General features: G+C 42.3%; 2 protein-coding genes across 3 annotated transcripts in view; one reads left to right on the top strand and one right to left on the bottom strand.

Moving 5' to 3' along the window:
* Window positions 1-3,608, top strand: part of LOC134570957 (glucagon receptor-like) — a 32,412-nt gene extending 28,804 nt beyond the window's left edge. Inside the window, exons 12-14 of one of the 2 annotated variants that reach the window (XM_063428979.1) lie at window positions 200-338; window positions 1,570-1,611; window positions 2,870-3,608. In XM_063428979.1, the coding sequence (XP_063285049.1) occupies window positions 200-338; window positions 1,570-1,611; window positions 2,870-2,941 (253 nt within the window). In that variant the 3' untranslated portion in view covers window positions 2,942-3,608. Of the gene's footprint in view, window positions 1-199; window positions 339-1,217; window positions 1,372-1,569; window positions 1,612-2,869 lie in introns of those variants that run through there. The other variant, XM_063428980.1, reaches the window with a different exon arrangement.
* A 188-nt stretch (window positions 3,609-3,796) lies between these two features.
* ANKS3 (ankyrin repeat and sterile alpha motif domain containing 3) lies at window positions 3,797-24,047 on the bottom strand. Its single transcript, XM_063430545.1, has 17 exons — window positions 23,943-24,047; window positions 20,735-20,912; window positions 19,830-20,028; window positions 18,720-18,841; window positions 18,320-18,401; window positions 16,793-16,925; window positions 16,218-16,364; window positions 15,751-15,891; window positions 15,549-15,628; window positions 15,273-15,431; window positions 14,354-14,478; window positions 9,094-9,235; window positions 8,082-8,254; window positions 6,621-6,700; window positions 5,860-5,937; window positions 5,601-5,691; window positions 3,797-4,978 (listed from the first exon to the last, which is right to left on the bottom strand). Exons 2-16 carry the CDS (start codon window positions 20,890-20,892, stop codon window positions 5,609-5,611), a joined length of 1,902 nt encoding a protein of 633 aa, XP_063286615.1. The 5' UTR covers window positions 20,893-20,912; window positions 23,943-24,047; the 3' UTR covers window positions 3,797-4,978; window positions 5,601-5,608.
* Window positions 24,048-25,483: the final 1,436 nt, after the last annotated feature.

Raw genomic sequence — 25,483 nt, 5'->3', positions numbered from 1 at the left:
TATACTAAAGCCAAAAATTAGAAGAAACCAATTTTTATTGTAATGGGAGTAAACTACTAATCACATGTTCACATCCTGGCATAGAGGATGATGGGACTTGTAGTTGATGGCCTGCTGTAAAGTTGTGTGCCCCTTGTTGTGTTATTCAGATCCCCATCAGAGCTTTTTCCAAACTGTTTTGTTGTCTTTGTCTGCACAGGTTGGCCAAAGCTACACTAACACTCATTCCATTGTTTGGGATCCACGAAGTCGTGTTTATCTTTGGCACGGACGAGCAGACATCGGGTATACTACATTATATTAAAGTATTTTTTAGCCTCTTCCTCAACTCGTTTCAGGTGAGTTGCCCAGTTATTGCAATTGTTTATTAGAATATATTAAGCAATACACATTGACCAAACATTAGCAGATACAGGGGAGCAACAAAATGGCAAATTCACCCTCCCCTCGAGAAGCCAGTGGAATATATGTCTGGCTGGCATCAGTAGTTAACAGAGATGTCACCCCAACTCTGTCCCCAAATGTCTGCTTCCAAGTTGTTAAATTGCCTGTAAATTAGACATTCATGGACAGGAGGCATTTCAATGATTTGTCAGGCAGGGAGCTGAATATGTGTAGGTAATTATCACTCTTTATATACTTTCAAATTTGCATAGCTGTACTCTACGTGTCCATCCGGCAGTGACCTTTCCTTCCAAGTCTGGGCTCTGCGTCTGTCCCTGTGACCAAAATGACAAGTTGCCAAGACAAAGCCACGACTCACTAGTCTATGGGTTGAAATGTCATGGAATTATTGTTTGGCACAGATCGAGTACGTTTAAATATTTGCTCACTCTGCAATTTTCTCTGGGGCCACGGGAGGGAGACACCAGGCAAAATTATCAGGGTGAGGGGACAAAGGCCCCAAAACCAGGGCTATCCCATTGAATTTGGGATCGAAGGAAGGTATGCAAGTGATTTATTTATTTATTTTTTTAAATATGTAAGTGTTTCATCGTTGTATTGTACTAGACAAATCATTGTGAAACATTTTAATAATTGAAGATTTAAAAGTTACTCCAACTACCATCACCACTTCTGCTTTTAGAAGTGGTCATAGTGCTAGGAGTCTGTATGTGCTTGGGGAAGCATTTGTCTCCCCTCCTTCACGCCTTCCTAGACTTAAGTCCTCCCCACCTCCCTGTACCCTTCATTATTTTTTTTTCAAATTCTCCCAGCCTCCTTCACTCCCTCTCTGCATGCGCATGCACTCTGAGACCGTTTAACGGTCCAATCAAAGACTTCTGTACAATAAACCTTTGGTTGGACCTTGCAATGGCTGGCGTGACAACCGCCGGGGAGAGCTGAGGAGCGCTGAGAGCTTCGCTTGGCACTGGATTTCAGGTAAGTTTTTAACCTAGTTTATGATTAATTTTAACATTTATGGGGGCACTAAACATTAATGCTCAATACGGTGTTTAGACGTAAAAAAAAAAAAAAAGTAAGTGTGGGGAAAAAAAAAGTTTTATTTATTCAAAACCAAATCTCATTTAATCTAATTCTCTCTCACATTGTTTGTCTGTCTTGCAGGGGTTTCTGGTAGCTGTATTATACTGTTTTGCTAATAAAGAGGTGAGTATATGGGACACCACATGCCATGATACATACCAAGGTTTGCCTGATTGTCTGTGTCATCATGCTCAGCCATACTGTTGCTAATTGTCCTAAGATTTGCCTCTTTCCCGTTTGTCCCCAACAACCCCTACACTGATGGCAGGTTCAATTCAGGGAGTTGTAAAGATAATTACTAGGTTTAATAGGTGCTGCCTGAAATGTCCTCAGTGCACCCCCTTCCCAGGCTGCTAGAATACAGCACTGGACTGAATGATCCTTCGAGGCTCCTGTAAAACATGGCTCATCAGTTACCAATCGACCTTTAGTTGCAGATGCTCTTGGTATCAGGTTACATAGACTCACTCCGGACACAGGTCATAGGAAAAACAATCAACGATTTGTTAATGGCAGGCCAGTCTCATGTCTTTAACCCCTTAAGGACCAAACTTCTGGAATAAAAGGGAATCATGACATGTCACACATGCCATGTGTCCTTAAGGGGTTAAAAAGCGGAGCAATCCGTTACAACTGAACAAAGCTTATACACGACAGATAATGCAGTTCATACGTACAGAGGAAATGCAAGGGTTGCACCAATACTGCAGCAAATATTACCCAGTTAGCACGCTATTACTTATCACTACATGCATTAACTACTTGTAAGCATTCCTGGCATCCCTACACCTGCGCCCTGGTCCTGAGTGTTTGTACAGCAATTTAACCACATAAGTTCCAGAGGTTTCTGAGGCATCCTGTAGCCTCCATCACTATTTTTTTTTTTTTTTTTTTAAAGGGCTAATTACAATCGATCCATTAATTGAATCCCATTGCACAGAGTATATCAACGATATATATAGTTTTCAAAATGTATCGGTCATGTTACGCATAACATAAGTTTAAGTTCAGCAGAAAATTAAATCTGTAAACAGGTTTGGCATGGCCAGCTGGGTAGAAGGGTGGAGGTAGGGGAGGCCAGAAGGTGAGGTTTACAGTAGTGTAACACCCATGAACATAGTATGATTGCTGCACTAGAGAGAAGGCAGGTATTTTATTGACATGCTCTAAGACAATGATGTAGTTTATCTTATGACAGAATTATTTTAATGAATCCAATGAGAACATTTCAGTGGCTCACCCATAAGGTACCCTTTAAGCATTTCGAGATCAAACAGTCACATCCAGCACAGGACAGTTTACAGAAAATACTTTAAAAGGATTACATGTAAATTTTGCAAAGTAGCGCTCTGTATTCATCATACTTAATTTTGCCTTGCAGGTCAGGTCAGAGTTTAGGAAGAAATGGCAGTTGTGGAGGATGGACCGGACAGCCTCTCTCTGTTTTCGATGACTTGTGCCTTCCCCATATCTCCCACCAGAAGTAGCTGGGATCTGATGGATTTCAGGAAAAAGGCATGCACAGTAAATGAAAGAGGGGTTCATGTAAATGTGAATGTGACAGGAAACAACAGACCACAAGAAGTTAAATTGTAACTGTGATGATAACATCTATATATTCTTTTCTCCACCCTCTTAACGTGCTTACACATCCTAAAAATAGATCTAAACGAAACCAGAAGTGCTTTTCAACCCTGGACAATCTCCGTAATCTTCTCTTCACATACAGCTCCCAACCTAAATGTCCTTCAAAAATACCCCCCCGCCCCCATTCTCCAAACTATAAGCTATAGGTTTTCATTCTTAATCGACCATTCAAGAACTTCCACATCTCTCATCATTCACCTCCTTCTAGAACTCTACCAGTCCAACCATGGACTCAAATGTCCTCATTCACTTCTACTGTAACATCAACCTTCTACATATTTTACAAACTGGACCTAAATGCCTTCCTTGCTACTCCATATCACCAGATTTAACCACTTACTCGCTTTTCTATCCAACAGATCATTGATAACTTCCACCTTTACTTCCTGTTGTCACAAATATACCCTTACTCTGACTTCTAGCTAACCCTTCTCCAGTAGTCATATCAACCCACCTAATTCTAAATTTTTTTTTTATTTATACATTTTATGTTTAACGGTTTTATGAAATTTCTGATGGTGTAAACAGCTTACTCAATAACGACATAATCGTTACATGTGAAGTTCCCAAACAAGGGCACTGTTTAAGAAATCTTTAACAAAATAAACAGAAAACATCCACAAAGCAGGAGATATATTTAAAAAGTTTATTCGGAACCATGCTCAAGGTTGTTCTTGAAATTGTATTAGTAAAATTATTCTATTTGCAGCATGATGCGATTAGCCTTCATAGCAACCGAGAATGGGCTTCAAAATCCAATCACATGTCCACTATGGAAGGCACTTTGATATAAGCAGTCTTGCCACATGCATTTACACTGAAACTGCATGCAAGTAGTGCTCTCAGCAAGGCAGGAGCTACACTTGCCAGCTAAAACATTCATTTTTTAATTGTTTTTTTTTTTCAATGCAAAGTGTGGAAAACCTTTACCATGTATAATTATCAGAGTAAGATCGTGATCATAACTTAAAATGTAAATACACATTAAAGTTGCCAGGTGCCTGGAGTGTCACTTTAAGGTCGGTAACACCCATAATTATGACTATTAACGGATGTTACCGAGCTTCACCTGTGCTGAATAAGACAAGTTCACAATATGCAAGAAGCATCTGAACGTAAAGTTCTAAATTATCTTAAATTGTTCTGTAGGTAAAAGAGCCACATGCAGCTCCTGGGCCACAGAGACTGCATCGCTTGGCCCAAATCACAGTAGAAGCACATAGAGAATAAAATAAAATGATCATGTGCAGTTTATTATTGTGAGGGTATAAAAACGATGCTACACTGTATATATATATATAAAACATTTCCCATGCAGAGTTTGGATTCATTGTGGGTTATAGACAAATAACCCATTCTTGAACAAAGTTCTAAATGTTAATTTGCCCCAACAGAATCCAAAGCAATGTTTCTGCTGGCTGATACACATGTGAAACATCAAAAAACAAATAATGTTCCTTTACACAACCATTATTAACCCCTCTGTAATAAAAGACCTATTTTGAGCAGAATACAATATATTCTTTAAAATACATGCAATCAGCCTATTTCACCATTCCTTTAAAAGGCTTTTGCAGATCAATTCATCTAAAAACGTCTATTAAAAAGGCTCGGTGCTCTCCTCCATTTCTTCTTGAAGAGAGCGCTGTAGGACGTCGCAATAAAACTGCCAGCCCGACGCTTACCACCTCACTACCCAGCAATCACGGTGTGCTGTAGCGTTCGGACAGTAGTCATCAGGCAATTTAGGCACATTGTACCACTGTGATCACAATGCACTGGCATTAGATATCTTCGGGGTGGAGAACTTCACCCGCCGTCTGAGGTATAGTAAAAATCGCTCCTGGAAAGGCAAACAAGAAATATAGGGTTTAAGGATACCAAACAGTTCTAGGGTAGAGCTCTAAAAGGGAGGTAACCACAATGGAACATTTCCGATAATTGATAATTTTTTTTTTTTTTTAGCACAGTCATAAAGAGATGCTTTCATTTGGAAACAATTATAAATTTGAGTTTCTCAAGAATTTTGAGTTCCTAGAAAGGTCACTTAAAACGAACAACTATAAATCATGGTATTAAACCATAAAAAGGCAGGTATAGCAATGATACGCAGTAGGTGGCATTGCTAGGAAAAAAAATTGGATGTGATAAAAAAATGAAAAAAATAAACACACCACACACGAACAAACAAACAAACCACACAACGTCACAAAAGCAAAAACACATGAATACCAACATAGCACGAACCACACAAATGTAAAAGCGTTAACAGCAAGTAAATGGGTTGTGTTCCATAACCATGCTTTGAAGATTCTACTTATTTTTTTTACTCCATCAAGGGATTCTGTATACAGGCAAAGGAACGGTTTTAGAAAAACAACCTTCCCAAAGTTTAGGTACGAGGAAGCCTATGAACCTGATTTTTCTAACGTGGACACCTGTGCTGACTGGTCAGCCTGTCTCACCTCACAGGTCAGGGATCAGGCCACTTGCGTCGTCCCTTATCTGCTTTTTTCATCTTCTCCACGTTTTCCTGTACAGCTCGCAAGGCTTCCTCTGCAGAGAACACATTAAGAGCTTTTTTTTTTTTTTGTTTGTTTGTTTGTTTTTTTACATATATCTACTCTGAGACTGTATGGGTGTAGAGTGCAATCTTATAAAGAGTTTTACACACATTGGCCAAACTGGCGCCTAAAATAAGACAAGCACATTGCCAATTCTCACCTAAAATTGTGGTGCTTTCCTCCAGAGACGCTGAGAGCTCCAGCATGCTCATGGACGTCAAAGAGGCCGCATCCAGTCCTAAAGCAGATACAGTACATGTCAAAGCTGTATGGTCCAAAACGGCAAATTCAGTCATTCTCCTTATTAAATCTGCCAAAACTGAATTTTCCATTTCTTTCAAACCTCTCTGTGTCGGAGTATAAGGGAGGGAAAACCAAAGCTGGCCAGAAGATCTCTACGGAGAAGATTAACCCAATAGGTAGTAAAAGTGGCCATGTGACAGGACAGGTTAACTCCTAAATGGTTATGGCACATATGGGATAATCATAACAAATATCAATGAATAATGTGTAATACTATAAAAAAAAATTGCTAACTTTGATGTAATCAAACAGCTACTAAAAGCACAAATAAAAGTTTTATTCAGTATTTTATTTTATTCAGTATTAGTACACTTCTAGTGTCAGTATGCCTAGCACTTCAACACCAGTAAAACAATGAATATTTCTGTTTTAAAACAGGTGTAAGTTGCTGTACATGTCTTGAGTACTTCCTCGCCATGCATTTTTGTCGCCTGCATCATTTTGATGTGGCAAGTTACTCAGACCTAGCTAGTAGCACAGGATTCTAAATTTTGAGTCCTGGTATACATATTGGATTAAGCATTTCATTTTAGTGGTCGCTACACAAAAGAATTACTAGAGAGGCAACTATACCACTATGCCGGTACATTAAAGTCAATAGGTTTAATCTCCACAGACCTGCAGCCTTTGAGCCTTGAACTCTTGTCCTGGGTACAGTTGGTTTACCAAGACGATGGGATAGTTCTTTCGTACAGCACCTTAAAACACAAGTAAAGGGTTCTCCCTGTTTATGGGCTCAATACTCTGAGACAGACTTTTTATACCACATTCAGTGCCAGTGGATAGAGGATGGCATTTGTTTACTAGACATTTAAATTGTTAAAGAACAGACAATTTTGATGGTATAGGTCCTTTGGGATCAAATTTCAAAATGAAAAGTTTATATTCAGTATGCTAGCATAAAAATCTTTTAGGACCAACTTTTCATTACAGCACAGATCCAGGAAAGTCCAGGCACCATGCAACTTTAATGCATTTGATAGATATTGGCCTCATTAAAGGAACACTATAGTCACAAAAATAACTTAAGCTTATTTTAGGAGTTAAATCACTTTGTTTATGCAGCCATAGCCACACCTCCTTGCATGTGACTTAAACAGTATTCCTAAACACTTCCTGTAAAGTAAGATCTAAGGTTTAAACTTCCTTTATCGCAGAGTATGTTTTATAAGTTCATAAGTCCTATTAATAGCCTTCTAGACCAGGAGCCTCCTGTATGTGATTAAAGTTCACTTTACAGAACAGGAGATAAAAACTTCTAAAGAAAGTCAACATCTGAAAATGTAATAATTTTTCCATGTAGGCTGTGTGAGTCAAAGCCAAGGGAGAAGTGGTTAGAGCTGCTTAAATAATAACACAATTAATTTAACTCCTAAATGGCAGATAATTGAGCATTGAGACGGCAGGGGCATGATCTACACACCAATACTTGCTTAATTAAGATAATATGCTGTATTATTTTTGCATGCTCAAATCTTAAATAAATAAAAGGTATTGCAAAATGCTGCTCCACATGTTATTATCCCTCAGGCCAGAAAGACATCCTTACACGCACACAGCTCAGCCCCAACAGCACTGAGTGAGCGGTTTATTATTCACAACCTGGCTGCAGGCAGTCAGAAAACGTTAACAGGTATTGATATCCTTACAAAAGGCCTTCCTGGGTGTCCGGTCTTTTTAATGCAGGCTGCTTTGTAGTTATGATCACTGCATGCGGTCAATACCGTAGATGTCGAAATACATTTGATTAGCAAGTCTTTTTCTGGAGTGAAAGGTCTTGGCTAAGGAGGCGGGCTTATGGTGGAACTTTCTGCAAAGCATTCATTTTTATTGTGTGCAAAAACTATAAAGATTAGAGACATGCACAACAATACAGCCAAAACAAATGCATTAAAGTTGTAATATTTTCTATAATTAAATAGGAAGGATGCATTGAGATTTTTCTCATTTTTAAGTATGTATTGGTGCCCAGAGAATTGCTTAAGAGGTTAATTGTGTGAATGTCATGGTTTAAGAAGATCAGTTCGGTGAGGGTCTATATCTGCCAACATATTATTTCCGACAAAGCTTTTTAGTTACCTGAGCCGAGTCATGGCATACTGTGTATCTGTGACTAACTGGCACGTTGCCTGAAGTTTGCCCCAGACGGCTCTGCAAGTGGTGTCCTGTTCCATCAGACAGCTTTCAGCCACAGCTCTCAGCTCCCTCTCTTGAGCTACCTGTGCTTTCAGAAGGTCTGTTTCTTCACAGTTCTATAGGTCAAAGACACACCGGGTTACAGACTCAAGTCGACTTGAGTTGGCTAGCACATGGAATTCTTTTCATTTGAAATTCCCATTAAATTACGTACAGTTCAAACCTTAATGAATAACCCTAATAGACAAAAAGAGTAATGCACATACTAGGACATGTGACTGGTATGTTCAGAACTCATGGTATCAATACAGAAGCTTTTAAAGGACACCATAGTCACCAGAACAACTACAGCTTATTGTATTTGTTCTGGTGAGTATAGTCATTAACTTCAGGCTTTTTGCAGTAAAGAAATGCAGAGAAAATGCAGTATTTACATTACGGTCTAGGGATAACTCCACTGGCCACTCCTCAGATGGCTACTAGAGGTGCTTCCGGGAGCAGTGCTGCACAGTGTGACTGACACTCTGCATGGAGACACTGAACTTTCATCATAGAGATGCATGGATTCAATGCAGTTTTATGAGTAGATGATGAATGGCCACTGTGGTGTTTTTCTCCGCCCCTAGCCCACCTCCTTGGCGGAGATCATCAGAATTGACAATCTTAGCCAATCCAATGCTTTCCTATTGGGGAAGCATTAGATTGGCAGAGATTATCATTTCTAATGAGGTTAGCCAAGGAGGCAGATCAGGGGCAGAGTCAGCACCAGCAGTTTGGAATAAAGGTAATATTTTACAATATTTTATGGAGGGCAAGTGTTCCTTTAAACTCCACCCACTACATTCCAATGCTACTCCTTTGATTGGACTACATCATTGGGCATGCCAAGCCCTCTAGTTGCCCATAATATATAAACAGAGCATGTCCAGAGTCAGCTACTAAACATATCATTTACCTTATGGAGCTGTATAGCCAGTTCTTGCATCTCTGCTTCCAGGCGGTCAGCGTATGCCTGCTCCAGACTGTCACCTGGGAGTCGGGCAGAACTATGCCATCGGGCAATGGCTGATGTCATCTTCCTTTTGGGACCGAATAGGCTGTAAAAGCAGTAGGGAAAATTTTATTATTGGGCAAGATGTGCAGATTTCTCATTGTCTGCTTAGATTATGGGGTTCAGTCAGCACACATGGGTAAGGGTGTCAGTTGGCATTAATTGCTTGATGCTGAAACTGTCACCTTGCTAGTCCTTTCCGGAGTAAAGTCAATGCCTCGAAAAAAGATTCCTCAGCTATAGCACACATCGCTGATGTGGGCACCTTCCTGTGCGGATTTGACAAACATTTATAAAAAGGTATTCCATGCAATACATGAGCCTAGGATTCTGACACCGGTTATGATGTAAAGGGGGTTGCTGGTCTCTGAAGCCATTCTCTCAGTCTTACAGCTGCCATCACAGGTAATAAATGCTGCAGCTGTAAACCAGCCCCCAACTTCAAATACATCAACGGGGAAGCTATGCTATCCCTTGACAATACAAATACTTGTACAGAGTGAGTCTGTAATGTGCAAACTCCACTCAGGTCTCCGTCACCACTAATGGGTTTTTTTTATAGAGATGCTTTTGTGGTTGCCAACTTGAATGATCATGACCAGCACCAATCACGAATAAACACGACTGGACATGTACCAAGCTAGCATAAACTAGAACTACATACCCCATTAATCCCTTTTATGTAGCAACATCAGCAACTTCATAGGCAATCTGTTACCTGTTACACCTGTAACCAAGTCATCCTCAGAAATAAAGTGTCCCCAGCTCAATCACTATGCGTGGGTTGTGAGCATTGGTGACCTTATCACTGGTAAAGTGGATTCAATGCTTCTTGTGTTATGTATATAATTCATGTTCTGTTGATCTTATTTTTTTGGCATCCTGCACTATTTGTACCTCATTAATTCCATTGAGGTTCTTATACTTATTCTTCTGAGGATTATTGATCCATAGATATATGAAGAAAACTAGATTTATATTGAAGCACTCTAATAGTTGGGTTTGGAAGTGCAATTTTTATTTGTGTTGATATTTTACATTTTCCAACAATATACAGTAGAACTACAAGTCGTCTATTGAGAAAAGTAGATGGACAGAGGCTTCTGTATAACAGGACAATAGGTTGCACATATGTCATTGTTAAACAAGTGTGCACATACAAGCTTATAGGGTTACAAGTATAAAGTTAAAGCATGGATTAGTCTAACAATTGGACATGTCATCACCCATTAATAAGCCACATTTTTTTAAAACACAGCCGTAAGTTTGCAGCTGGGCTTGCTGTACCAGGGGTGTATCTGGATCATAGATTAATTATTGCCAGGCAAGCGGTGGGGGGGGGGGGGGGGGAAATCGGTCATAGTCAAGGGGTCGGGTTCAGGCATAGAAACAAGGTGTCAGTCGGGTCAGGGCACGGTATTGTAGGGGGTTGGGGAGGTATGTTAGGAGAGGCATTAAGGGGCGAAGAGAGGGAGAGAGGGGAAAGAGAGGGGGGAATGGGAGTTGATTTAGGTGCTTGTGTTATTCACAGCAACGTACGTCAGCCCATGTCTGGGTACACCTGTCGGAGCGACCCTGTAAGGCTGCAGTCATTCATTCCATGGCATCGATTTCTCCTACCCGTCTGTTTCCAATACGTGGGTATCAATCTTTGCCGCAGTCAGCAGGTGTTTTGTCAAGGACTTTTTGTAGGATTTCAGTGTCATGCAATAGCATGGGTAAAGGCTGGAGGGGCATCTCTGGGTCTGAGATCACCCTGATTTTTGGGTTCACCATTGCCCAGAAGTAGGAGATACCAGGGTAGGGCCACCAGACATGAAGAATTGTCCGAGTGTCTGACCTGCAACTCCAACAATCCTCCGAGTTATCCGCATTCATGCGGTGTAGGACGTCAGGGGTCCTGTACCAGTTAGTCAGCAATTTAAAGCTAATCTCCTGGAATTTCGATGCTAATTGAGCATTTGTGTTTGAATATAAATATTTTGTCCCATTCCTGTTCAGTCAATGTCTCTCCAGTTTCCCTCTACCATCTATCAATGAACTTGGTTGGTGGTCCGTTTTCCCCAGTCAAGAGCATAGCGTACAGTACAGAGACCCCTCTCCTGACATGTTGCCTGGCAGTGCATAACAACTCAAAGTACGTGAGGTCCCTATGGAAATGGTGCTTAGTAGCGGAGGTGGAATAGTAGGTCCTAATTTGGTGATAATGGAATCCATCTAGTCCAGTCAGAGTAATGTCAGGGAGCATTTCCGTCAAGGTTTTAAGGTTGCCGCTACTGCACCATTGGTGCATGTAGGTCCAGTCCGTCTGAGCGAAATTGTGGAGGTCTGCTAGATTCAGGCCTCCGCCAAGTTCTGGGTTATGCGCGATGGGCGTCAGTGTGCTGGGGGATGTGGTCAACTGCTGAGAATAGCGAAGGGAGCACCATACGTTCAGTGTGGCATCGATCAAGGGGTTGCCTGTTCGGAGGCAACTGAATGACGTACCATTCAGCCATAGAAGCAAGGGGATTCTACCCTTGGTCTGTACAGTTTCGGTGCGTACCCAGATTTTGGCCGTTGGTTGGGCCGGCCAGTTAGTAATCCTGAGTAAATGCGTGGCTCAATAGTACCCAAGGATTGATGGAAGCCTCTTGAGCCCCGCTGCCCACAACAATTTGCTAAATATTTTTCCTCCCAATCCTTCACTATGCAAGCGGCATTGCCACATTGTTTAGGACGGACTTGCTCCTCCTCCAGACCTCCCCTGTAGCGTACGCACGTTCCGGTGAGGCCCGGGTCATAGCGCAGTGGCATTAGTCTCCTCCTAGAACGGCAGAGCGGAGCCTCACACCCTTATCCCTGAGCCTGCTGGTGTATTCACAACTGTAATTAATTCCTATTAACTGGAATAAGGGGAGCTATTACCTGTTTGAGGGGGCGGGTGGGAGGTTAGTACAGTACAATCTGAGCATTTAAAAGAATAAAAAAAAATAATCTTCAAAATACAAAAAATTTGGATCAGAAGTCAAGCTAAAAATCAAGCTAGGAATGTGCTTTATTTTTTTTTTATTAATTTCTAGAATAATGATACACCCATTTTATTTCATACATTTGTGCTGATTTTTTTTTTCTCTAAGCACCATCATTTTAAGGATTTTCTCACAAGTGACATTTGTTTAGCAGCTTTTATTTATTTTTTTAAATTTAAGAAGAGAGCCATGTAGATTTAGAAATACTGAGCCCTGCTAATAAAACCACCTACTGTTTAACTTATGTACGCAGGAATATTCAAGGGATACTATAGTCACTAGAACCACTACAGCTTAACGTAGAGTTCTGCTGTCTATAGCAGGGTTTCCCAATTGGTGTTCTATGGGGGTTCTGCGAAAACAAAATTGGGGTTCCAAGGTGATTTTCCCATTGGGGGGCCCATGCACTTAGGGCCACCCGATGGACATTGCTCACAGGGACCCGGTCAGCAGCACGGCTGATTAATAGCAGATGCTGGGAGCAAGTGACGGACGGTTACCGCTATACCTGCATATGGCACGGAACGGTATGGCAGGTAAAGGGAACAATCATGGGTTCAACAACCTGTTTCGTGGGCCATTGTGGCATTCAGGGCTGTTTGTCCGCCGACCACATGTCCCCAGATAACCGGCTGCACCCTTTCAGGCAGATATCCCTAGGGAGGCCCTATGCCCATATTTTCCCACCCAAACCATCAAGTGTCACTAGGGTAGCAGGGCTTTGGGTGTACCTTCCCCCGCATGGACTGTATCCATCCTGACTCTGAGGCGTTAAGGGAAAACGAGGGTGCCAGTGTCCAGTCACTTCGTGGAACAGGTAGCTCAGGTCACGTGGGTACACACCACCTTGGCCATTCAGGACCTTATTCTTTAGGACCATCTGGTCTGCCTTTTTTCGTTGGGGCATATTACTGCGGTCCCTGGATGGTCAAGGCCAGTCAGGTCTCTCCGACGGGCTGGGGTGTTGTGGGGGTCCTTCCAAGATCCAGTTCGGGATCGACACCACTGGTAGGCTCAGGGCTCGCAGGAACCCGGGTACATCATTCGGTCATCTAAGGGTACGCCAGGAGTTATCTTTCCGAGCCTGCAAGCTAAATGGGAAACCCCCACTTGTAAGGGATCCTCCGTTCTTGGAGCAGGCAGGTGAGAGTGGTCTCAGTGCTGGGCATGCGTCCAGGATCAGCAAGAAAAGATCCTTATACAGGGAGACCTGTGCATCTGGTAAGTAATGGCTTGCGACCATGCAGTTCTCATTATGGCGTCCTCAAATTGGAAGGACAGAAGGCAGCAAATGACATCACGAGGGAGACCATCGCGCTCTTTCAATATGATATTCATCTGGGGCTTTTTCACCAAGGATCTGCGTAAATAGCTGTGTCAGTGTATCAACCAGGTCCTCGACATCATGCTAGGGTAGGCTTCTGACGCAGATAATATTGCGTCGGCTGCGATTATCAAGCTCCTCTACTTGTCTGCGGAGTTCCAGAAGAACCGAGCCCTGGCTAGAGGTGGCATTGTCAGCTGCCTGAGAGTGTTGGGAGGCCTGCAGGCAATCAGCTTTCAGCTCCGTGATCCTGGGCTCAAGGGCGGTGAGGTTTCTCTGCACTTCCTGGACTTCCTCCCTTATCACAGAGTGCAGTTCGGCTACTAAGGCTGTTTTGTCAGCCCTGGTGAGCATGTTGGCCGAAATCATGGCCTGCTCGGCGGAGATCTGGGTTAGTGATTCACCTCGTAGGGAGCCCGGCAGTAAATCTGCCATGCTTTCCACGCCAGGTGAGGTCAGCGCCATTTTGTTGGCCGGCCGCGAGTGTCGTTGGCCGTCGGGGGTGGACAGAAATTCGTCCATAGGTGAACTCAAGCTGGAGGCTCCAGGAGTCGGGATTTCCCCATTTCGAAGGGTAATTAGCTGATTATTAGGGGCTATGTGGGCTGAGGTAGCGGAGCCTCAGGAGTGTGCATCTTACTCCATGTACTGGTTAGTCACGCCCTCCTGTGAGTGCAATTCATGCACATAGGTGGTGGTGGTTTTTAAAGGCATTGCACCATTATTGCTTTCATTTTATAGGGCTTTGCGGTTTATCCCTTTGTTTGTTTGTGCAGTTACAATGTGTGCAAGATTCCTTTCACACTTAAAACATGTGATTGTCACTTACGTGATGCCAACTTCCCGCAGGTCAGTCTCTGTGAGGGTGAGGAAGATTCGCAGATTCACATCTTGTTCCTGGAAAACTGGAAGGTACTTGGAGCAACCGATCTGATCCAGCAGTTCTGCCAGATCCTGAGGGAAGAAAGGGTTAGTTACTATACATCTTCTAATTAGAATGGGGAGAGAGGTAGAGAGATAGCTAGGTGCCAAGTAGACTGTGGTGAGACCAAACACAATAGCACTTCCAACAGTGCAAATAGAGAAATTACTGTTGTGCATCAGTCGCAGTGTGGGAAAAAAAGGTGAGTAAAATCACCTTTAACTGCGATTGGAGGGGGGCTGTTCACAGGACTATAGTGTCTGGAATACATGATTGTATTTATGACACTATAGGGTTCCTTTAAGTAAAGTAGTTCCCTTTTTATCATAGAAAGACAAACAAGTTTGTCTCTAAAATACATTAACGCACCAAAACAACTTTGGCTTAATGAAGCTGTTTTGGTGTATAGCTCATATCCTGCAAGCTCACTGTTCAATTATCTGTCATTTAGGAGTTAAACAACTTTGGCTGAGATTCACAATTCTCCCTACACCTTTTGAAAAAAAAAATAAAAAAATTAAAGGTCTTATTTGTTAGCATACCTTATTGCAGTGTATTTAGTTCACTGAACAGAGACGGAGACAATAACTCAAATTAAACACACTGTGCTGTAAGATCGGATTGAAAATTAAACAACTTTTTTTTTTTTCACATGCAGGCTATGTGAGTCACAGTCAGGGAAATGTGACTAGGCTGCATAAACAAAAACTAGAGATTTAAATCCTAAATTGAATTGAGCAGTGAGACTTCTTCAGATCCCTTTTATAAATACTTATAAACCAGTGCCACAAGTAGTGGAATATCACACCCCACGAATTAGGTGTACCTTCGGCCCGGTGTATTCTGGAGATTCTTGAATTGGTATTTTTGGCATACGGCCATTTGAGGCTCTGACACAGGGGTGTAAATCCCCATTTCTCGTTTTTCCCTTGCCGTGTGTTTTGGAGGGTTTACGGCTGATGGTTTCCAAAACTGGATCAGAATCCTGAGGAAAAAGGGAGGACCAGTGTGTTACTACTATTCCCAATTGTTTAAAAAAGCAACTGTAACAGTAAAGAAAGAACAAATTATGGACCCACTCAACATTAAAAAGTGTATGTACCTCATTACTTTCTAGCGATGCTTCGCTGCTCACACCACTTTTAGGGCATGGTCCTTCCCTGCTACTACTGTCCCCCTCATCTGAATGGAAAATTAAAAAGAGGCTCTGGGTTTGTGAAGAAAACCAAAAAACATAAGAATTAAGCTAAACTCTATTTAAGAAGGTCAGTATTTCAGCTTTGATTACTATCCCAATGACATACCTCGGCTACTTCCATTGCTCTCCACATCGTGATCGTTGATAGGGGATGTAACATCCCGAAAACGCAGGTCTTCATCTAGTTCAGAGTCATGGTCTAAGTTATTGAAGGTGACATATCCCTGAGGAGGGAGCTTGCCTGTGCCTACAAGAATTTCACAATATGTTACGCTTCACAAGCAGGTCCTTAATATCAAACTGTGACCTATCAAGAAAAGATAATCCAAACTGGGGGTGTCAAACTCAGACCCTTTACTCCCATCAGCTAGTGGGCAACCCCCAGAATTCTTCGATTGCCCTGAGCTGGCATAAAATTAGGGAAGCGGTCTTCCAACAATTTGGGCTCCTGAGTTTGAGACCCCTGATCTAAACCATGTTAGACTTTATTCCCTGTCCCAAAAGCAGTAGTGTGCCATGGCCAGCTTGACTCCTGGACAGTGTCTTGTTGGATGAGGGTGAAAATTTACTCACCATGTGAAACCGGATTTACACTGCCTGTAATCTTGGCCAAGGCTTGGGGTCCATCATGAATGCTGGGGCCTTTGACCTTGCGTTGAGGTCTAGGACGTTGGGGCGAAGAGATAGATTCATCTGAAGAGCTAAACTCTTCACGCCGCACTGCACAAAAAGTAGAATATTATAGTCTGTAAAAGGGTTAGGGATAGGTTGCAATTTAAAACATGTATATTATTTATTTGATTGGGGACCACATAGCTTGAATTTTTAGAGCCTCTAGAATAGCTAGAAATCCCATTATGATTTGCATAAAAGTCTAAAGTGCAAGACTTTCCAAACTAGTCAAAATGCATAATCCAACAAAGTACTATAATCAGAACAGATTATTTTAGCGGCTATAGCATTGGAGTTCTCAATGAGTGTCTTTCACTTGCAGGAGCTGTGCAGAGAGCGTGCACACACACGGCTCAAAAGCACAGTTCCTTCAGGTTCAAAGAGCTGACACATATCACAAACATATCATTTAAAGGATTTAGAGATAAATGGGTCCAACATCTTCCAGTATAAGCCAAGCTGAGGATTGCCATTACCTAATCCCTTCTGTGCTCGGGACGCGCGGTTACGGTGAGAATCCAGCATAGACACGATTCTGGAATGGCCGTAGCGAGCAGCAAGCATGCGCGCAGTATCCCCGTTCTGATCGGTGGTGGTCATCTTCACTCCCTACAGACAATGTACAGGAGTCAACTTTTCCCACCCAAACACGTTCCATCAAAAACATGTCTTTGAAACCAATAATTATAAATATCAGCCTTTCCCAACAATAATTGGGTTTTTTTTTGTTGTTTTTTTTTTTTTTTTTTTTTTACACAGAGTTTTCTTAACTTGTGAATACAGCTATTGGAGTATCTTCATAGATTTTTAATTATTGTTTTAAACATTTAGGAGAGTCAGTCACCTGACGAGTATAGAACACTTTTTATAATCAACGAATAATCACACAGACATCACATCTGCCTTTTTAAATGATTCATCCAAGATATTTCATGTAAAGTAACTCTTTTACCATGATCCTCTAAGACAGGCATAGGCAACCTTCGGCACTGCAGATGTTTTGGACTACACCTCCCATGATGCTTTGCCAGCATTTTGGGTGTAAGAGCATTATGGGGGATGTAGTCCACAACATCTGGAGTGACGAAGTTTGCCTACCCCTGCTCTAAGAGAATGAACTCTAAACCTGCCAGTTCACTGCACTACCTCACAGCATAAATACAAAACATACTTCCTATACGCAACAGCACAACCATTTGATGAGAGTACAGGGAAGACGCATTAGTGTAGTGCATGTGGACAAGGTGGCTGAGTGCAGTAAAACGTACAGGGGAGATTGCCGACTCACAGACAGTGACACCAAGCATGAAGGAAAGCAGGAAAATCTACCTGTGATCATTCTAGTGCACCAGGTACAGGTTTTGAAGAAGGCAGGTGAAATAGGAGGGATGATTGACAGGTAAGTGGGAGGTAGTTCTTTATAATTTAAAAGTCTATACAGGTGCCATCACTTTGAAAGCACAATATATAGATAACATTTATGATAAAAAGTGGTTTTCAATATAAAAAACACTCTAAGAAAGCCTGTTCAGTGTTCTTGGCTGAATATAACAGGACACCCAATTGCCATAACCACTACAGTGTGCTGCAGTGGTTATGGAGCTAAGAATGTCCCAGCGCCCCGCCATTATAGGTAGTCCAACTTTTCCATGCCTTCACTAAACCTGGCACTGAGTTATCTCTGCACTGCAGGCATTAACTCATGAGAGCCAACACTCCAAAGTAGGAGTCAATGACTGTCCTAGTGACGAGGAGTGTGGTGAGGTGCCTGGCAAAACCCAGTAAGAAATCAAACCATTCTAAAACTATTTAACTACTTACAGAGGGGGTGGGGGGCACCAGGGCACTATAACTACTACAGTCCTCTGTAGTGGTTATGGTGTGTGGAGTGTCCCTTGTACACTGAGATAGAAGTTTTTATACCCTAATTCAAACAAGAAAACAACCCATAAGGTCTTCGAAGGCTATAGTTAGGGGTCAAGCAGGGGAGTCTAGGTACTCACATGGTTCAGTAGGTGCTGTACGATGATTTCATGTCCAGATGCGGCAGCTTCCATGAGCGGAGTAAAGCTGTAGACTGGCTCCCTATGTAGGGGTAAATATTCCTTTAAATAACATACATTTATCAACCAAAGAAAATCCGGCAGCCTTTTGTAGAGCCCATAATGTCATCTATATGTTGCATCAGATAACTATCTTGGACAACAAAGTATGGCTGCTGTGTGTAAGAGGGTATGAGTTAAACGTCTAACAATGTCCGAGATTCAGCTACATGCTGGACATTGCTTGATACTGCACACGCAGTAGTTTTATATATTTTAAAACAGAAAAGAAAAAAAAAAAACGGATACAATAAAATATTTTTATTGTTCAGTTCAATTAAAGCCGTATCCAGACTCTTACCTGATGTCCCCATTCGCCCCATTTTCAAGGAGAAACCGCAAGGTTCGTTGGTGTCCTGCACTAGTGCAGTGGAATAGAGCCGTCCAGCCACGGGAATCTCTCACCTCCAATTTAGCTCCGTGCTGGGTAGATAGAGATACAGGAAGTTACAGCGGGTTCTATAAGGAAATTCAACAAGTACTAAACAGGTAAACCTCTCCTGGACGGCATAACAGCCCGAATATATTTGTTGATTTAGTTCTGTGTCCAGGGACCTGGAGGACAATATTCAGCCACGGTTAAGGCTATAAAGGACGCCTAGAACATTTAACAGAAATTTTACAGAAAGCACATACTATGCAATCTAGTCATTAAAGGTAATAAAGTATAAATTGTCTGCAAAATGGATAAAGCCAACACGCTGGGTTCAGTCTGCTTGATGAGCAGAAACGTTTCTGATAACCCAGGATTTACAAATAGTTTAAAAAGGTAACAGTCAGTGTATCAAAGAAACTGAATATGAGCCTGGATAGGAAGGGTCATGGAGGGCAAAGGAGAAATATTAATCATGGACTTCATTTAATATAGGTGTCTAATACGGATGACCATTTAAGAAGGAAATATATAAAGTAGTAAATGTCTGGACTATCTGTAGGCAAGAACGAGCAAAGGAGTAAAAAAAATGTTTGTGGTGTCGATAAGGCTATCACAATGAACAAGTAAAGCTAGACTGAGATTTAATTATGGGCAAACTAATCAGATCATGTGGTTTCAAGCAGTCAGCTCAAATGGTCTTGCTGGGGAAGATATGAACAGTCTCAAATTCCAGCATCAAGGTCAACAGATGCAGAAACTGTCCAGGTCGTATGCTATCATAATGGTGTTGGATCACAGATTCCATTATTATTTACCTGCTGTCACTGGAAGTGAATTATGGGACATGTAGGCAAACATCAGTTATTGGGAAAAGTTTGGATACCTCTGATCTAGTTATTCAGCTCTTATTTAGGAGATAAATGTCTTCTCCTTGACATCTCAATTACCCAAGACTCTCCACACTAGAAGACCCTTATCACCGCAACAGGGAGCTTTGATTCCACTGCTTTTAATGTCCACTATAGGGCAACTTACCTGTATAAGAAAATAAGCCACACTTTCATTCCCACAGCTGGCTGCCAACATGAGAGGAGTTTGCCCACTGGGTGTACAGCAATTCACATCTACACCTGCTTCCAGTAACAAGCTAACCACAGCATCATGGCCGATGTAGGAGGCGTACATAAGTGGCGTCCATCCACCTAAGTTTGGCTGATTCAGGTCAATGTCCTTCCTGTAGAGTCATAAAAAGATATTTTAGTAAACCCCTCTATTATCAATCAGCAGAGGTCAATAGAACACTCAAAATATTCGCTTTAAAATGTCTTGGGCTACTTTGAGCACTCTACATCACTGGTATTTAGTACTCCCGTAAAGAGAAGGACAGAGCCCTCATATCACATTCAGTGTGAGGAACTAAAGGATACTACAGAAACTGACATCAGGCCAGGGTCCCCGTCCCTCCATCTGCAGGAGGGACAAACTGCTACCAGCCAGTACTGCTGCTGTACCAGAACACTTTCTGATGATCCTATTTAGAATCTAAGGAGTCTTCAAAAAGGTTAACATGTGCACAAAGCAAACTCCAACATAATTTAGAAAGATTAGCAGGGGAGACCCCTCTGGAGAACAGCAGATGAAAAAGAAAGAGGAAAAAAACAAAACAAAACAGAAAAAAATCTGTGGGGAAAAGAAAAAAAAAGGGAGTGGGTAGATACAACCTAGAAAAAAAAATGACCAATGGGACTCCTCTGAAAATTTTAAAGAGGAACCTGTAGAAATATAGAACAAGGGAAAAAAATCCATCCCACCATGACCCAGAATGTGTACACTATGCTTGAGTAACCCTCCTAGGATAAATGAAAATAGTTTTATAGGGGGTCACCTAGTTCTGAGTCCTCACTGCCATAAAAGTCCCCTACACACAATGCAACTGTTACCTGTTCACAAATTGCTTTACCACATCACACTCCCCAATAGAAGCCGCTGTGTGGACATCCAGAGGAAGTTCGATGACGTCCAGGGGTTCCCCATACCAAATGGACAGACTGCTGCCTAGCATCTCTGTCTCACTGGCCTCATCGCTTAGCTCTGCCATTCTACGTCACTCAGCGGAATCTGAAATAAAGCAAATCATATTTATACTTCACACACTTACAGAACCAACGGTGAGCTGCAGTCACTCCCTGTACATACTGAATGTATAGTCTTATTATAGAATGGTTCACCCCCCTTCCAGAAAAGAAACAGCACAATAGGCACAGCTCAAATATCCTGTGCCCTGGCATTATGGGTGCATGTGTTATATATACACAGGTCACGAGAGGCACTAAAGGGCCAGAGGGATGATCAGGCGATCAGAAATAGCAATATGTTAAGGCTATGCTGATAACCAAAAACAAAGAATAATTAGATCTATTAAATAAGTAACTGTGGTTTGTTTACTAAACAATAAATTGTGGTGAATTAAAAGATAATGGCACTATTCAACGAGTCTGATTGCAAAAAATTCACCAACCATGCTGTGTGTTTCAGTTTGGCTAATTTGACCTAAAATGAGCAGTTATATAATCATTTCCATATTTAGCAAGTAAAGCACCTTTGATTTTAACATTCGGAAAAAGTCCAGCCATTGTTAATATAGAACGAGAACGGTTTGTGCAAAAACTATGTAACCTGGCAGCCAAGGAGACTGGACTGCGCATGCGTGAACAAGGACTAGTCAGTGGGGGTGCTAGACATCGTTAAATTGGTGTGTGTACCGTGTGGCTTGCACATTCAAAATGACTGAGCAAGTCACAGGAGACTCCAGGACTGTGCTTTCCAGATGCCGGCCCTCAAATCGGGCATAGGGCTTAATGGCAGTCCTGCTCCGATGCTACCTCTCGGAACATCATCTGGCGGCTCACAGGGATCGGTTGACTCAGGTCCGGCTCTCCCAATCAAGAATGGGTTCTCACTTATGTCGCAGGCGCCGCAGTGATAGTACAATTTGACGTGTCCACTATTACTGTTCTTATTTTATCATAATTTCGTTTCAACCTTTTCTGTATTTTTTACCTCGAGTGAATCGGCAGTGTAGTAATGTTCATGGTTGTCTTTACATTCAGTGGATATTCTACACTTCTATAGTTTATGCATGATAAAATTAAGCATGTCCGTTTTCACATGTCTAACTACATGTTGTGAATTTTGCTCATACCATGGTACCTTGACATGGTTGTCTTGCTCCTGGCATTTTTATTTCAGATTTTCCTTACATTTAAAAATGTGCAGTACATCTTGACATTCTGTGCTTTACTAATATGCCTGTATAAACTCACACACACACATCTTGTCTCCAAGATGTCAATGTTACCGTATACTTCTCAATGCACCTCTAAAATAAAGAATGTCAACATTTTGCGTTAAGCTTAAACCTTTCTCCGTGGCAATTCGGATGATTCTGAAGTCTTTCGGGGGTGATGCAACAAGTGCAGCACAAATAAAAGTGTGCCACAAGTTACCCAGGTAAATCAGGCTCCCTACAGACCAGATTTAAATCCCTACGACTTCTGGCTATTCCAAAAACTAAAATCATAATTGAATGGTAAGAGATTTCAGGTAAATACGGGGAGTCAGCGGACGACGATTTCAACAAAGGATTTTGCAGAGTGTTTGGAACAGTGGAAGAGACGCTGAGAGAACTGTGCGAGGTCCCAAGGTGCCTACCATGAAGGGGACTGAGGCGTCATTGTCCTATGTACAATGTTTCTTGTACCTTCGTCAATAAAAGTCTTTATTTTTCACTTTACATGGCTGGATACTTTCCGGACAGACCTCGTATTCAATAAATGACTGCAGTTTGTTTACAACACAAAGCCAAAACTGGGATCATTACAAATAAACCTAAATTGCAGAAAATCCTTTATGGCTTCACAAGAGAGGCTAATATAAGAACACATCTATTTCATGAATTAGTTAGAAACACTCCAAGCACCATAACCAGTACATTGCTCTGTAGTTATGATGCTGGAACTGCCCTGGAACTGTCCAGTGTAATTTGTCAAAACGTTTTAGAACAGTTTGAAAACGTACTTGGGTCTACCATTCAATGCTTGAGATCATCATCATTAGAAGAGAATTTGGTATGGAATATATTACAAAACGGTTTGACAAATTACACAGGGACAGCGCCAGAGCACTCCTGACACCTTAACCACTACTGCACGCTGCAATGTTTATGGTACGTAGAATCCTTTAATGCATAACTACTAAAGCTTACTGAACTAGTTATAGTAGAATAAGACTCTGGATGCCAAAACTCCGATCTCTGTCAAACCACGTCTCTTTAAAATACTCTAGCCTTGTGTGACCACTTTTTCTAAACACATATTCAACTATGCACTAAACACAGCTACCTGCATTCTAGAGGTATGTACTTTGCGTTAAAGGGTTACATCAACCATCACAACCATTAAAGGACGCTCCCATTCCCCCGCAATGAGGTAAACGGTTTTACAATGGTTTGTCCTCTTATCAAGGTCCATGCGAGGTGCAGGGGGGGGGACTCCTCTTGCGCTGGCTTACGACACCTGGCTCATCTAAAACTACAGAAACCGGATGCCGATCCTGTTGGGGCATTTATTGGCTGAGAGAGTCAGCTGATCACTCTTGAGCCAACGAATGACATTCTGTGCAACAAATTATGCACAGAATTGATATTAGCCACCCTGGGCCGCTTGTTTAAGGCTGGTTAATGGCGCCACCAGTGGTGGAGTTACACCTCCGGCAGCAAAGGTGGTATATCTCAGGATGTGCAGCATTTCACAGCAAAAAGCTTAACGGACCAACACCAGGCACCATAACCACTTCAAATCACTGACGTGGTCATGGCGCCTGGAGGAACCATTTCAGAATCCCTTACGTTGCCGAAGCGCCAATAGTTTTGTCCGTAGCCTTTAAATGCCAGCTTCTAGCTATGTGCTCGCTCAGTCCATGTGAATTTCCAAGGGCCATGAATAATGAGCCTGATTATCAGCCAGGTGTTGTGGACTCCATTTCCCCTGCTGGGCATTGTGGGAGATGTAGTCCGGAACATTTGGAGTGCTGAAGGCTGCCCTGCCCTCCCCTCCTCTGTCCAGCCACCCACAGTAAGCCAGGACTCACCTCCTCCTATAAACTCAGACAAGATGCAGTAACAGGAAGAAAGTAACTTTCCCTCTCTCCCTCCCTCCCCACTCTGAGACTTCAGCCTCACTGCAGGAATTTCCCCCCTGCTCCTACAGGACGCTGGAACTTGTAGTTCTCTTCCCGAGCCTTCGCATTCCAGCAGTCCTGCTGTGAAACTGCAACTCCCAGAATTCTTAGCAGCTCGCCCCGCCTCCGTTTTGATCAACAAGCTGAGCAGCCAATAAAAAACTAGGCTACATCAAAGTCGCCGGGAGAGCTGACCAATGGAAACCAAGCGGCGCAGGTCCTGCCTGCTATATAGTTAGTGAGTTTAACCCATGGCCTCTATATTCCAGATTAAACTCTCTTTTCTAGAAAGGCGATTACACAGTGTGCCACACATTGCTGGCTGATAATTTACCTCAGCGAGCTCGATCCACTCGGATCTGTAATATAGCCCGCATTATACTCTATGTGCCTGTCAGGACCTGCGGAGGGCGGAGTCTCAGCTTGTTACCCGGGCAATGAAGACCGAAAGCGACGCGCAGGAACGTTGGGGGCGTGTCTTATGGTTTGGGGCGTGTCTAACCGTTGTAGTTGCCTAGTAAATAAATGTTCCTCCACGCCTTGCCCCACCTTTTAAGGCGTGGTTATATCCGATAGCGAACGGTGGCCTCAACAGCTGCTTTGGCCACGCCTATATGGGGCGTGGTTAACTCAGCACTGGGTGGGGTGTTGGCAGATAGGGGCGGGGCCCTGGAGTCAGGTGGCAGTGGAGGTGATAGCTGTGTCCCTGGACAGGGAGGTGAGGACTGGGAGTGATGGGAGTTTGAGCCCTGTGAGGCTGTTACCTGGGGGTACCTGAGACAGCTAGGAAATATTATTATTATTAACAGGAAGGTGAGGACTGGGAGTGATAGGAGTTGGAGCCATGTGTGGCTGGTACCTGGGGGTACCTGAGACTGCTGGGAAATATCATTAATATTAACAGGGAGGTGAGGACTGGGAGTGATGGGAGTAGTTCTCTGTGAGGTTGGTACCTGGGGGTACTGTGCAAAGGACACCCTGAGATTGCTAGGCATCATTATTATTATAATTTATTTATACTATATGGCTCCTGGCATTATTATTATAATTTATTTATACTATATGGCTCCTGGCATCATTATTATAATTTATTTATACTATATGGCTCCTGGCATTATTATTATAATTTATACTATATGGCTCCTGGCATCATTATTATTATAATTTATTTATAAAGTCCCAACACATGCCATAGCGCAGTACAACTTGTACAAGTAGGAAGACAAAGGTACAATACATCTGAGATAATACGAAATTATACAAATAATTACAATAAGAGTGAATGGCAACCTCTTCCAATGGAAACCTGCAATCTAGAAATCACTATTTGGCTCCTGCCATTAATAATAATATTATCATTATTATTGTTATTTAGAGGAGCCGTATATTATGGTAAAATATGTGTAAGGGTTCTCCAGACATCATAATAAGCCATGAGAGCAAAGGGAAAA

Source organism: Pelobates fuscus, chromosome 8 (assembly GCF_036172605.1).
Source record: "Pelobates fuscus isolate aPelFus1 chromosome 8, aPelFus1.pri, whole genome shotgun sequence".
Taxonomy (NCBI): domain Eukaryota; kingdom Metazoa; phylum Chordata; class Amphibia; order Anura; family Pelobatidae; genus Pelobates; species Pelobates fuscus.
This window is presented reverse-complemented; position numbering and strand designations above follow the sequence as displayed.

Excerpts from the sequence above, each read along its gene's own strand:
- ANKS3 (XM_063430545.1), bottom strand. The coding sequence starts at position 20,892 with ATGGCAGAGCTAAGCGATGAGGCCAGTGAGACAGAGATGCTAGGCAGC. Across the intron at positions 18,842-19,829 it reads TGGCTTATTTTCTTATACAG|CACGGAGCTAAATTGGAGGT; the intron begins GTAAGTTGCCCT and ends CTATCTACCCAG. Across the intron at positions 5,938-6,620 it reads TCAAGGCTCAAAGGCTGCAG|GACTGGATGCGGCCTCTTTG; the intron begins GTCTGTGGAGAT and ends TATCTGCTTTAG.